This window comes from Sinocyclocheilus grahami, unplaced genomic scaffold (assembly GCF_001515645.1).
Source record: "Sinocyclocheilus grahami isolate Dianchi unplaced genomic scaffold, SAMN03320097.WGS_v1.1 scaffold789.1, whole genome shotgun sequence".
NCBI classification, from domain to species: Eukaryota; Metazoa; Chordata; class Actinopteri; order Cypriniformes; family Cyprinidae; genus Sinocyclocheilus; species Sinocyclocheilus grahami.
In genome coordinates this window covers 280,362-294,166 of record NW_015505968.1, presented here as the reverse complement: position 1 = coordinate 294,166, position 13,805 = coordinate 280,362, and the positions used below count along the sequence as shown (strand labels likewise).

Below are 13,805 nucleotides of genomic sequence, written 5' to 3'. Positions count from 1 at the left end.
ACCGCAAACAGAAGGACACGGATGATACGGTGTGTTTAAAAAGATGCGAATCGTCCGTGATTTGCTCTTTTAGGAAATCTGCTCTTTTAGGTTGAAGCACCCCGGGGAATCGCTGAAAGGGACACCACTGTTCACGCCGTACCGCCAACCAGAACAGCTTCCCGACACACAGCAGATGAATGGCTTTGTGGAGTATAACAGCTTTTCATACAACCACTTGGCTCTGAAGCAAAAATCTAATGAGTGGATGCACGCTGTCGCCTTATATACCCGTGTGCACAGGGAGTGGCTCAGCATGCAAAATCCACAAGCCAATTCTCATTGCCATTTTCTCTTAAACTCAGAGATGATTGGGCTCCCAAGTCAGACCCCATAATGTCGTTCGACATAACTCGTAGTGACCGACAGATAGGGAACAAGTAAAGACTGTATTGTATGTAATTGGTGAGCACTTTTTTCATATTTCCTTAAATCATTTGAAGGGTGAAGGATAAAAATCTTGTTTTTGTTACATATTATCTTAATGTTAAATTATTTAACTCTGTGTTCTCGATCAATCACTCACAAGTTTAGTTATTTAACAGGCACATTTACGGTACATAGTAATGCTCCATGTGCTACATTTTTTACACCAAATTGGGTGTGTACTAAGATTATTATTTTGATAAAGCAAGATTATCCATAATCGCTGATTGTTTATTATAGCGAACGTCTCATCTACATTTCATGCAGAAGTAACATTGGATGTAGGAATAGTCTGTAGTTGTGGGAAATTAAACCTGGTGTACCATACAAAGGCAGTTTCCATGTTAAGTTAGGGTTAGATGGTAGAAAATGCATCATGACCATATACAGAACAAAGATAATATATGTTGTAATACACTGATAAGGCAAAACATTATGACCGCTCATAGGTGAAATTAATACTGTTAATCATCTCATTTAAAAGTCTCATGTAAAGGACTGGGTAATTTATAGGGTAAATGAGCAACCAGTTGGTGCAGGAGAAATGGCCAGGAATAAAGATCTGAGTGACTTTGACAAGGGACAAATTGTTGTGGCCAGACAACTGTGTCAGAGCATCTCTGAAACAACTAAGCTTGTGGGATACTTATGATCAGCATTTGTAAGAACCTACTAACAGTGTTCCGAGGAGGGACAAACCACAAATCGGTGGTTGTTCCGTCTGGACCAAACAAAACAGAATAGTCTTATGTGGTGACAATTTTAATGATGGCTAAAGGAGCAATATTCACGACACTGTTCACAATGTTCACATCGCATAGCACCCTGATGCATATGGGCCTGTGTAGGTGCAGACTCTTCAGAGTGCCCATGAATGACCCCTGTCCACAGCCGAAAGCCCCTAGAACTGAACTTTGAAGAAGTGAATGAAGGTTGCCTGGTCTGATGAATCACGTGAATGGTTGTATACAACATGTCCACTGTTTACCTTTAATGGCACCAGGATAAACTGTGGAAAGATGACAAGCTGGTTGAGGGCCTGTGATGCTCTGGACAATGTTCTGCTGGGAAACCCTGTGTCTGGACATTTGTGTGGCCATCAATTTGACACATGTCACCTACCTAAAACTCATTGCAGAGCAGGTACATCAGGGGTCTCCAGACCTGTTCTTGGAGGGCCGCTGTTCTGCAGAGTTTAGCGCCAACCTTAATTAAACACACCTGAACCAGCTAATTAAGGACTTCAGACTCACTAGAAACCTTCATCGAATTGTGCTGAAGCTGGTTGAAGCTAAATTCTGCAGGATGTTGGCCCTCATGGCAATGATGTTCCATTACGGCAGTGGGCTCTTTCAGCAGGATATTGCACCTGCTACACTGCACACTGTTCAGGAATGATTTGAGGAACATAAAGGTGTTGTCCTGATCTCCAAATTCTTCAGATGGTAATCTGATTGAGCATCTGGGATATGCTGGACCAACCAGTCCAATGCATGGCAGCTCCACCTGGCAAGTTGAGGACTTATAGGAAGTGTGCTTAGTAATGCTTGATTGCAAAGAAGAAGACTGACCAACTGCAACGAGAGACTAGAAGAACAGTGTGGAGAAGACGTCAGAGGAAAAGCAATCCCTGAAGACATCTACAGGTTAACAGGCTACAGGTGCTGCAGAAATTGGACTTCCTGTTACAGGATACAAACACCGTCACCAGAGAGAAGATGAAGATGCATGGGTTAAAACCACAACTGCTGCTGAAGAGTGAATGGATCAACAGAGACCATTGTTATATGTGCACAAAGATACTGGAAACCCTACTGAGGGCTTGTGAATTGTTTATTAGTCAGTTTTGCTCTATTCGGCCATGATCTGTGCAGTTAACTATATTTTTGTATGTATACTATATTATGTTATACTGGACTCTGTTGCTGACACCCCTGCTTAAATCAAACCAGGCATTCTCCACACTTCTTAACAGTTGTGCCGTTTGTGTGGTAGATCCAGCAGTATGAGATGAAGGGGGACAGGAGAGGATTCTGTCTAATCATCAACAACTATGACTTTCGTGCATGCACACTGGGGAACAGAGAAGGAACAGATATTGACAAAGGTTAGTGTAACAAACACACATATATAAACCAGTTATCAGGCACACACGTGCCAGTAGGCCAATCGAGTCTCCCTACACTCAAACCAATTAAATATTTGTAAATATATGCATATTTTGCAATAAACTTAAATATAATAAATAGTTTTTATAATATAATCACCATCTTTAAATCAAATGTTGTGATTCACCTCATAGCTGGTTGGTTTGGTTCATGGCTTATAAATCTTAAATGATTTTTTGTAAAATCCCTATGGAGAAAATTAGTGGAAAAAATACTCACAGAACCAACTCAGCGGGACTACTGAGGGCTTGTGAATTGTTTATTAGTCAGTTTTGCTCTATTCGGCCATGATCTGTGCAGTTAACTATATTTTTGTATGTATACTATATTATGTTATACTGGACTCTGTTGCTGACACCCCTGCTTAAATCAAACCAGGCATTCTCCACACTTCTTAACAGTTGTGCCGTTTGTGTGGTAGATCCAGCAGTATGAGATGAAGGGGGACAGGAGAGGATTCTGTCTAATCATCAACAACTATGACTTTCGTGCATGCACACTGGGGAACAGAGAAGGAACAGATATTGACAAAGGTTAGTGTAACAAACACACATATATAAACCAGTTATCAGGCACACACGTGCCAGTAGGCCAATCGAGTCTCCCTACACTCAAACCAATTAAATATTTGTAAATATATGCATATTTTGCAATAAACTTAAATATAATAAATAGTTTTTATAATATAATCACCATCTTTAAATCAAATGTTGTGATTCACCTCATAGCTGGTTGGTTTGGTTCATGGCTTATAAATCTTAAATGATTTTTTGTAAAATCCCTATGGAGAAAATTAGTGGAAAAAATACTCACAGAACCAACTCAGCGGGAAAAAAAAAAAAGTGGGCAGGCACTAATGCACTCTGTTGCATTGCAGAGAAATCTGGCCAAAAAATAAGAGGTCACATGCACAAAGTCGCTGCTGTTGCATAACACTCCACTGTCCATTTGTGTCTGTACAGAAAGGCTGGAGGTTGTATTCAAGTGGTTGGGATTTGAGGTCCTGGTTGAACAGGACTGCAATCGCCATCAGATCCTGCAGGTGCTGAGGAACCTGGCTGCTCGTGACCACACGCCGGCGGATTGCGCGGTGTGCTGTGTGTTGAGCCATGGACGAGTAGAAGGCATCTGCGGGGTTGATGGAGAGATCGTAACCTTTAGGGAGCTGATAGAGACCCTGAGTCCAAATGAGTGTCCCTCTCTCTGCAAGAAACCCAAACTGTTCTTCATCCAGGCCTGCAGGGGTAACAACAATCAGCCAGCAGCATTTCCTCAAACTTGCTCAGAAGACGAGGACATGCTATTCAGCGATGCAGCTGTACCCAGAGACTCCATACCAGAGATGGCAGACTACCTGTTAGCCATGTCCACTGTACCACACTACGTCTCATACAGGGAAAAAAGCAGGGGAACCTGGTTTATACAGTCGCTCTGCCACAGCCTGCAGCTGCTGGTGCCAAGGTGAGCACTTCTCTCTAATGCCTTGTCCTCACTGGCTGTACTCGAAAGACTACACCCTGTCTGTTTAGATGCCATAGTGAATTCAACACGGATGAAAACGAGGCTGTGAGGGACAGACTTACAGTCTTTACAATGGCACGAACTGTATAAATCTCCTAGATCACGCAATTTTCACAACTTTTAAAACTATTTTATGGAGCTTTGGTCTACTGAAAGTAATTTTTTTTTTCAGAATGATGTTTTATCAGCTGAACAATCAGTATGTTGTTAAACAACAGCACAATCCATTGAACGCCCTGTACTTCAGTGCCTCGTTTTCATTCCTGTCAAAAATTAAATATGGCAATACCCTGACTACGGTCTGTAGCATATACTATGGCATACTGGGTTTGGAATTAGGGTTGTCACGGTGTCAGATCTTCACTGCAGTATTACTGTGGTCAAAATAATCCACAATAATGATATTATCGCAATATCTGTTGAAAGCTTGTGGGATACTTATGATCAGCATTTGTAAGAACCTACTAACAGTGTTCCGAGGAGGGACAAACCACAAATCGGTGGTTGTTCCGTCTGGACCAAACAAAACAGAATAGTCTTATGTGGTGACAATTTTAATGATGGCTAAAGGAGCAATATTCACGACACTGTTCACAATGTTCACATCGCATAGCACCCTGATGCATATGGGCCTGTGTAGGTGCAGACTCTTCAGAGTGCCCATGAATGACCCCTGTCCACAGCCGAAAGCCCCTAGAACTGAACTTTGAAGAAGTGAATGAAGGTTGCCTGGTCTGATGAATCACGTGAATGGTTGTATACAACATGTCCACTGTTTACCTTTAATGGCACCAGGATAAACTGTGGAAAGATGACAAGCTGGTTGAGGGCCTGTGATGCTCTGGACAATGTTCTGCTGGGAAACCCTGTGTCTGGACATTTGTGTGGCCATCAATTTGACACATGTCACCTACCTAAAACTCATTGCAGAGCAGGTACATCAGGGGTCTCCAGACCTGTTCTTGGAGGGCCGCTGTTCTGCAGAGTTTAGCGCCAACCTTAATTAAACACACCTGAACCAGCTAATTAAGGACTTCAGACTCACTAGAAACCTTCATCGAATTGTGCTGAAGCTGGTTGAAGCTAAATTCTGCAGGATGTTGGCCCTCATGGCAATGATGTTCCATTACGGCAGTGGGCTCTTTCAGCAGGATATTGCACCTGCTACACTGCACACTGTTCAGGAATGATTTGAGGAACATAAAGGTGTTGTCCTGATCTCCAAATTCTTCAGATGGTAATCTGATTGAGCATCTGGGATATGCTGGACCAACCAGTCCAATGCATGGCAGCTCCACCTGGCAAGTTGAGGACTTATAGGAAGTGTGCTTAGTAATGCTTGATTGCAAAGAAGAAGACTGACCAACTGCAACGAGAGACTAGAAGAACAGTGTGGAGAAGACGTCAGAGGAAAAGCAATCCCTGAAGACATCTACAGGTTAACAGGCTACAGGTGCTGCAGAAATTGGACTTCCTGTTACAGGATACAAACACCGTCACCAGAGAGAAGATGAAGATGCATGGGTTAAAACCACAACTGCTGCTGAAGAGTGAATGGATCAACAGAGACCATTGTTATATGTGCACAAAGATACTGGAAACCCTACTGAGGGCTTGTGAATTGTTTATTAGTCAGTTTTGCTCTATTCGGCCATGATCTGTGCAGTTAACTATATTTTTGTATGTATACTATATTATGTTATACTGGACTCTGTTGCTGACACCCCTGCTTAAATCAAACCAGGCATTCTCCACACTTCTTAACAGTTGTGCCGTTTGTGTGGTAGATCCAGCAGTATGAGATGAAGGGGGACAGGAGAGGATTCTGTCTAATCATCAACAACTATGACTTTCGTGCATGCACACTGGGGAACAGAGAAGGAACAGATATTGACAAAGGTTAGTGTAACAAACACACATATATAAACCAGTTATCAGGCACACACGTGCCAGTAGGCCAATCGAGTCTCCCTACACTCAAACCAATTAAATATTTGTAAATATATGCATATTTTGCAATAAACTTAAATATAATAAATAGTTTTTATAATATAATCACCATCTTTAAATCAAATGTTGTGATTCACCTCATAGCTGGTTGGTTTGGTTCATGGCTTATAAATCTTAAATGATTTTTTGTAAAATCCCTATGGAGAAAATTAGTGGAAAAAATACTCACAGAACCAACTCAGCGGGAAAAAAAAAAAAGTGGGCAGGCACTAATGCACTCTGTTGCATTGCAGAGAAATCTGGCCAAAAAATAAGAGGTCACATGCACAAAGTCGCTGCTGTTGCATAACACTCCACTGTCCATTTGTGTCTGTACAGAAAGGCTGGAGGTTGTATTCAAGTGGTTGGGATTTGAGGTCCTGGTTGAACAGGACTGCAATCGCCATCAGATCCTGCAGGTGCTGAGGAACCTGGCTGCTCGTGACCACACGCCGGCGGATTGCGCGGTGTGCTGTGTGTTGAGCCATGGACGAGTAGAAGGCATCTGCGGGGTTGATGGAGAGATCGTAACCTTTAGGGAGCTGATAGAGACCCTGAGTCCAAATGAGTGTCCCTCTCTCTGCAAGAAACCCAAACTGTTCTTCATCCAGGCCTGCAGGGGTAACAACAATCAGCCAGCAGCATTTCCTCAAACTTGCTCAGAAGACGAGGACATGCTATTCAGCGATGCAGCTGTACCCAGAGACTCCATACCAGAGATGGCAGACTACCTGTTAGCCATGTCCACTGTACCACACTACGTCTCATACAGGGAAAAAAGCAGGGGAACCTGGTTTATACAGTCGCTCTGCCACAGCCTGCAGCTGCTGGTGCCAAGGTGAGCACTTCTCTCTAATGCCTTGTCCTCACTGGCTGTACTCGAAAGACTACACCCTGTCTGTTTAGATGCCATAGTGAATTCAACACGGATGAAAACGAGGCTGTGAGGGACAGACTTACAGTCTTTATAATGGCACGAACTGTATAAATCTCCTAGATCACGCAATTTTCACAACTTTTAAAACTATTTTATGGAACTTTGGTCTACTGAAAGTAATTTTTTTTTTCAGAATGATGTTTTATCAGCTGAACAATCAGTATGTTGTTAAACAACAGCACAATCCATTGAACGCCCTGTACTTCAGTGCCTCGTTTTCATTCCTGTCAAAAATTAAATATGGCAATACCCTGACTACGGTCTGTAGCATATACTATGGCATACTGGGTTTGGAATTAGGGTTGTCACGGTGTCAGATCTTCACTGCAGTATTACTGTGGTCAAAATAATCCACAATAATGATATTATCGCAATATCTGTTGAAACTTTGAAAAAAAAAAATGCTATCAGCCAAACTGATCTTTAACTTCATTTTTTTGGCCAATGAATCGCACTTAAAATACGAGTGTAGGGAGGTGAAGTTTGTAATCATGACAGTTTCAAAAGCGCCCAAAAATAACTTACATTTGATAAGCTCTTCATATAGACTGGGGTGTCTAACAACCCATAAGGGTCAGTCATGACCTTTTCTGTTAAGGGGCAATATTTGAGACCTGAAATTAAGGACAGTTCTTCTAATTACCTTATTAAATTAAATATCTGTGCTGTGTTTTATCAAATACTTAAATTTGACCAATTACTTCAATCAGAATACTATAGACTTTGCTACAGATCCACTATAAACTACTGTTACCAATCAAGTTTTATAAACCTCAATAAAAGCCATCTCTACACTGGAAAGGTCAAACAGAAGCTGCATCTGACATGGCATTTATGTTTATTATTATGTTCAATGCTGTTCAAAGGTGGCATACATGTATTTACAAAAAAAAACAGTGTAAATAGCTTACATAAAGTATATAAATGAATGAAAACAAAGTCATTGAGGGTAGGGCTGCAATATTACGACAAAAATCATTATTGTCAATTATTGCTCGTTAATAATCATTATCAGTGTCCTCTTTTTAGAGCTGCTTTACAGCAGAATCGAATTTTGTTTGCATCATTGAAACATAATTTTCCTGTTTAACACTGTAAATCTGCTTTGACGCAATCTGAATTGCGATGTAAAAGAAAAAGTGATTCATCAGACCAGGCCACCTTCTTCCATTGCCCCATGGTCCAGTTCTGATGCTCACGTGCCCACTGTTGGGCTTTCGGCAGTTGGACAGGGGTCAGCATGGGCACCCTGACTGGTCTGCAGCTATGCAGCCCCATACGCAACAAACTGTGATGCACTGTGTGTTCTGACACCTTTCCATCAGAACCAGCATTAACTTCTTGAGCAGTTTGAGCTACAATAGCTTGTCTGTTGGATCAGACCACACGGGCCAGCCTTTGCTCCCCACGTGCATCAACCCTGTTGCCAGTTCACCAGTTTCTTCCTTGCACCACTTTTGATAGATACGGACCACTGCAGACCAGGACACCCCACAAAAGCTGCAGTTTTGGAGATGCTGACTCTGACCCAGTCGTCTAGCCATCACAATTTGTCCCTTGTCATACTCGCTCAAATCCTTACTCTTGGCCATTTTTCCTGCTTCTGACACATCAACTTTGAGGACAAAATGTTCACTTGCTGCCTAATATATCCCACCCGCTGACAGGTGCTGAGAGATAATCAGTGTTATTCACTTCACCTGTCAGTGGTCATAATGTTATGCCTGATAAAAAAAAAAAGTGGGCAGGCACTAATGCACTCTGTTGCATTGCAGAGAAATCTGGCCAAAAAATAAGAGGTCACATGCACAAAGTCGCTGCTGTTGCATAACACTCCACTGTCCATTTGTGTCTGTACAGAAAGGCTGGAGGTTGTATTCAAGTGGTTGGGATTTGAGGTCCTGGTTGAACAGGACTGCAATCGCCATCAGATCCTGCAGGTGCTGAGGAACCTGGCTGCTCGTGACCACACGCCGGCGGATTGCGCGGTGTGCTGTGTGTTGAGCCATGGACGAGTAGAAGGCATCTGCGGGGTTGATGGAGAGATCGTAACCTTTAGGGAGCTGATAGAGACCCTGAGTCCAAATGAGTGTCCCTCTCTCTGCAAGAAACCCAAACTGTTCTTCATCCAGGCCTGCAGGGGTAACAACAATCAGCCAGCAGCATTTCCTCAAACTTGCTCAGAAGACGAGGACATGCTATTCAGCGATGCAGCTGTACCCAGAGACTCCATACCAGAGATGGCAGACTACCTGTTAGCCATGTCCACTGTACCACACTACGTCTCATACAGGGAAAAAAGCAGGGGAACCTGGTTTATACAGTCGCTCTGCCACAGCCTGCAGCTGCTGGTGCCAAGGTGAGCACTTCTCTCTAATGCCTTGTCCTCACTGGCTGTACTCGAAAGACTACACCCTGTCTGTTTAGATGCCATAGTGAATTCAACACGGATGAAAACGAGGCTGTGAGGGACAGACTTACAGTCTTTATAATGGCACGAACTGTATAAATCTCCTAGATCACGCAATTTTCACAACTTTTAAAACTATTTTATGGAACTTTGGTCTACTGAAAGTAATTTTTTTTTTCAGAATGATGTTTTATCAGCTGAACAATCAGTATGTTGTTAAACAACAGCACAATCCATTGAACGCCCTGTACTTCAGTGCCTCGTTTTCATTCCTGTCAAAAATTAAATATGGCAATACCCTGACTACGGTCTGTAGCATATACTATGGCATACTGGGTTTGGAATTAGGGTTGTCACGGTGTCAGATCTTCACTGCAGTATTACTGTGGTCAAAATAATCCACAATAATGATATTATCGCAATATCTGTTGAAACTTTGAAAAAAAAAAATGCTATCAGCCAAACTGATCTTTAACTTCATTTTTTGGCCAATGAATCGCACTTAAAATACGAGTGTAGGGAGGTGAAGTTTGTAATCATGACGGTTTCAAAAGCGCCCAAAAATAACTTACATTTGATAAGCTCTTCATATAGACTGGGGTGTCTAACAACCCATAAGGGTCAGTCATGACCTTTTCTGTTAAGGGGCAATATTTGAGACCTGAAATTAAGGACAGTTCTTCTAATTACCTTATTAAATTAAATATCTGTGCTGTGTTTTATCAAATACTTAAATTTGACCAATTACTTCAATCAGAATACTATAGACTTTGCTACAGATCCACTATAAACTACTGTTACCAATCAAGTTTTATAAACCTCAATAAAAGCCATCTCTACACTGGAAAGGTCAAACAGAAGCTGCATCTGACATGGCATTTATGTTTATTATTATGTTCAATGCTGTTCAAAGGTGGCATACATGTATTTACAAAAAAAAATACAGTGTAAATAGCTTACATAAAGTATATAAATGAATGAAAACAAAGTCATTGAGGGTAGGGCTGCAATATTACGACAAAAATCATTATTGTCAATTATTGCTCGTTAATAATCATTATCAGTGTCCTCTTTTTAGAGCTGCTTTACAGCAGAATCGAATTTTGTTTGCATCATTGAAACATAATTTTCCTGTTTAACACTGTAAATCTGCTTTGACGCAATCTGAATTGCGATGTAAAAGAAAAAGTGATTCATCAGACCAGGCCACCTTCTTCCATTGCCCCATGGTCCAGTTCTGATGCTCACGTGCCCACTGTTGGGCTTTCGGCAGTTGGACAGGGGTCAGCATGGGCACCCTGACTGGTCTGCAGCTATGCAGCCCCATACGCAACAAACTGTGATGCACTGTGTGTTCTGACACCTTTCCATCAGAACCAGCATTAACTTCTTGAGCAGTTTGAGCTACAATAGCTTGTCTGTTGGATCAGACCACACGGGCCAGCCTTTGCTCCCCACGTGCATCAACCCTGTTGCCAGTTCACCAGTTTCTTCCTTGCACCACTTTTGATAGATACGGACCACTGCAGACCAGGACACCCCACAAAAGCTGCAGTTTTGGAGATGCTGACTCTGACCCAGTCGTCTAGCCATCACAATTTGTCCCTTGTCATACTCGCTCAAATCCTTACTCTTGGCCATTTTTCCTGCTTCTGACACATCAACTTTGAGGACAAAATGTTCACTTGCTGCCTAATATATCCCACCCGCTGACAGGTGCTGAGAGATAATCAGTGTTATTCACTTCACCTGTCAGTGGTCATAATGTTATGCCTGATCGGTGTATTTGAGAATGAATGACTCTTATGAGTCAGTTATTTTAAGGAATCACACAAAACTCAAGGAGGTACAGGGTGGGGGTGAGGTTTCTTCACTGTGGAAACACTGGTTGAGTCGAAAGTCACTGTCTGTAACTAACTGTAACTGTGTATAAATTTGACTGTGGACATTGGTTGGATGTCTGATTTTGTGTCTCTCATGTGCATGTAGGGGTATAGACCTACTCTCCATTCTGACGCAGGTGAACAGCGATGTGAGCAAAAAGACGGACAAAAGCGGTTTGAGGAAGCAGATGCCACAGCCAGAGTTCACCCTCACCAAGAGAGTGGTTTTCCCTCCACCCAAAACTCACCGACCCCTTCCATAATGTCCTGCTGCAGTCCATGACCTCTCAGACAGCATACACAGCACATACACAAACACACAGATGTTCATCAATGTTTACACGTTGAGCAGGGGTGATGATTATCTTCTTTAATTTAAACAAGGGTAAGGTCCTGAAAATACGGTTCACATACAGTAATTTTGACTTACCTAACAAAAAAATTTATATTTTAGATATTTAATGTAATAAACAAATATGGAGTTGTTTTTAAATTATAATGTCAATAACATCATGAAGTGTTAAAAGAACATTTAATTTCCAAATTCACCCCAAAACAGTGCTGTTTATGTTTCTGCTGGGGGGAGAAAAAAAGCTTGTACTAGGATTATTGCACTTGTATGTATTTGTCCAGGGGGCACGACACTCTAAAGCACTTTTGTTTGTCGCTCTAGATAAGAGCATAAATGGATAGTTTCCACACAAGTGTGGACTGTTGCAACTAGCAGTTTATTAGTAAAATAATGATATTTCAATGACAAGGGAAAGCCTGCTGCAGCTGCTGTTTATTGCCATCTGCACTCTAAATAAAAATTGTATGTTGACCTATTCATGAGATGTTTAACTCGAGGGGCTGGGTAAACACACAAAAGTCCTGAGCATCTACAGACTCAGTAAACAGCCTTACCAAAGAGAAATGAATACAGCTGCTCACAAAAGAAAGTAGACACAGAGCTTTTTACAATTCACTACAAAGTAAAACTTTGACTTAAGTTTTAAACAATATATTGTTTTACGCAATTTTGTTGTTGTTTTCCCATTTGAGATATTTTGTTTAATTGAATGTTTAAGTGTGACATCAGTATGATGTTATTAGCAGAGAGATGGGCATAAATACATGAAAATGTATTTAAAATACAAATACACAATACTGTGTGGGAAAATGCTCTAAAAATACAAATACACAATACTGTGTGGGAAAATGCACTTAAAATACAAATACACAATACTATGTGGATAAATGCATTTAAAATACAAAATACTGTGTGGAAAAATGCACTTAAAATACACAATACTGTGTGGAAAAATGCACTTAAAATACAAATACACAATACTGTGTGGATAAATGCATTTAAAATACAAAATACTGTGTGGAAAAATGCACTTTCAATACACAATACTGTGTGAAAAAATTTATTTAAAATACAAATACACAATACTGTGTGGAAAAATGCACTTAAAATACAAATACACAATACTGTGTGGAAAAATGTATTTAAAATACACAATACTGTGTGGAAAAATTTATTTAAATTACAAATACACAATACTGTGTGGATAAATGCATTTAAAATACAAAATACTGTGTGGAAAAATGCACTTAAAATACACAATACTGTGTGGAAAAATGCACTTAAAATACACAATACTGTGTAGAAAAATGCACTTAAAATACAAATACACAATACTGTGTGGAAAAATGTATTTAAAATACACAATACTGTGTGGAAAAATTTATTTAAATTACAAATACACAATACTGTGTGGATAAATGCATTTAAAATACAAAATACTGTGTGGAAAAATGCACTTAAAATGCACAATACTGTGTGAAAAAATGCACTTAAAATACAAATACACAATACTGTGTGGAAAAATGTATTTAAAATACAAATACACTGTGGGAAAATGTATTTAAAAATACAAATACACAATACTGTGTGGGAAAATGCACTTAAAATACAAATACACAATACTGTGTGGAAAAATGTATTAAAAATACAAATACACTGTGGAAAATGCACTTAAAATACAAATACACAATACTGTGCGGAAAAATTTATTTAAAATACAAATACACTGTCGAAAAATGTATTTAAAATACAAATACACTGTGGAAAAATTTATTTAAAATACAAATACACAATACTGTGTGGAAAAATGTACTTAAAATACAAATACACAATACTGTGTGAAAAAATGTACTTAAAATACAAATACACAATACTGTGTGGAAAAATGCACTTAAAATACAAATACACAATACTGTGTGGGAAAATGTATTTAAAATACACAATACTGCGTGGAAAATTTTATTTAAAATACAAATACACTGTGGAAAAATGTATTTAAAATACAAATGCACAATACTGTGTGGAAAAATGCACTTAAAATACAAATACACAATACTGTGTGGAAAAATTTATTTAAAAT

The 13,805-nt window shown here is 40.1% G+C and overlaps 3 protein-coding genes across 3 annotated transcripts; all 3 read left to right on the top strand.

Annotated features, from left to right (window-relative positions):
• The first annotated feature begins 2,902 nt into the window (after nucleotides 1-2,902).
• LOC107561726 (caspase-8-like) lies at nucleotides 2,903-4,130 on the top strand. The gene is made up of 2 exons (XM_016246200.1): nucleotides 2,903-3,166; nucleotides 3,596-4,130. The coding sequence occupies exons 1-2, from the start codon at nucleotides 3,070-3,072 to the stop codon at nucleotides 4,096-4,098; spliced, it is 600 nt and encodes a 199-aa protein (XP_016101686.1). The 5' UTR covers nucleotides 2,903-3,069; the 3' UTR covers nucleotides 4,099-4,130.
• Nucleotides 4,131-5,320: 1,190 nt separating this feature from the next.
• Nucleotides 5,321-6,992, top strand: LOC107561725 (caspase-8-like). Its single transcript, XM_016246199.1, has 2 exons — nucleotides 5,321-6,053; nucleotides 6,483-6,992. The coding sequence occupies exons 1-2, from the start codon at nucleotides 5,957-5,959 to the stop codon at nucleotides 6,983-6,985; spliced, it is 600 nt and encodes a 199-aa protein (XP_016101685.1). The 5' UTR covers nucleotides 5,321-5,956; the 3' UTR covers nucleotides 6,986-6,992.
• Nucleotides 6,993-8,320: 1,328 nt separating this feature from the next.
• On the top strand, nucleotides 8,321-11,954 carry LOC107561720 (caspase-8-like). Its single transcript, XM_016246194.1, has 3 exons — nucleotides 8,321-8,336; nucleotides 8,941-9,439; nucleotides 11,480-11,954. The coding sequence occupies exons 1-3, from the start codon at nucleotides 8,321-8,323 to the stop codon at nucleotides 11,634-11,636; spliced, it is 672 nt and encodes a 223-aa protein (XP_016101680.1). The 3' UTR covers nucleotides 11,637-11,954.
• Nucleotides 11,955-13,805: the final 1,851 nt, after the last annotated feature.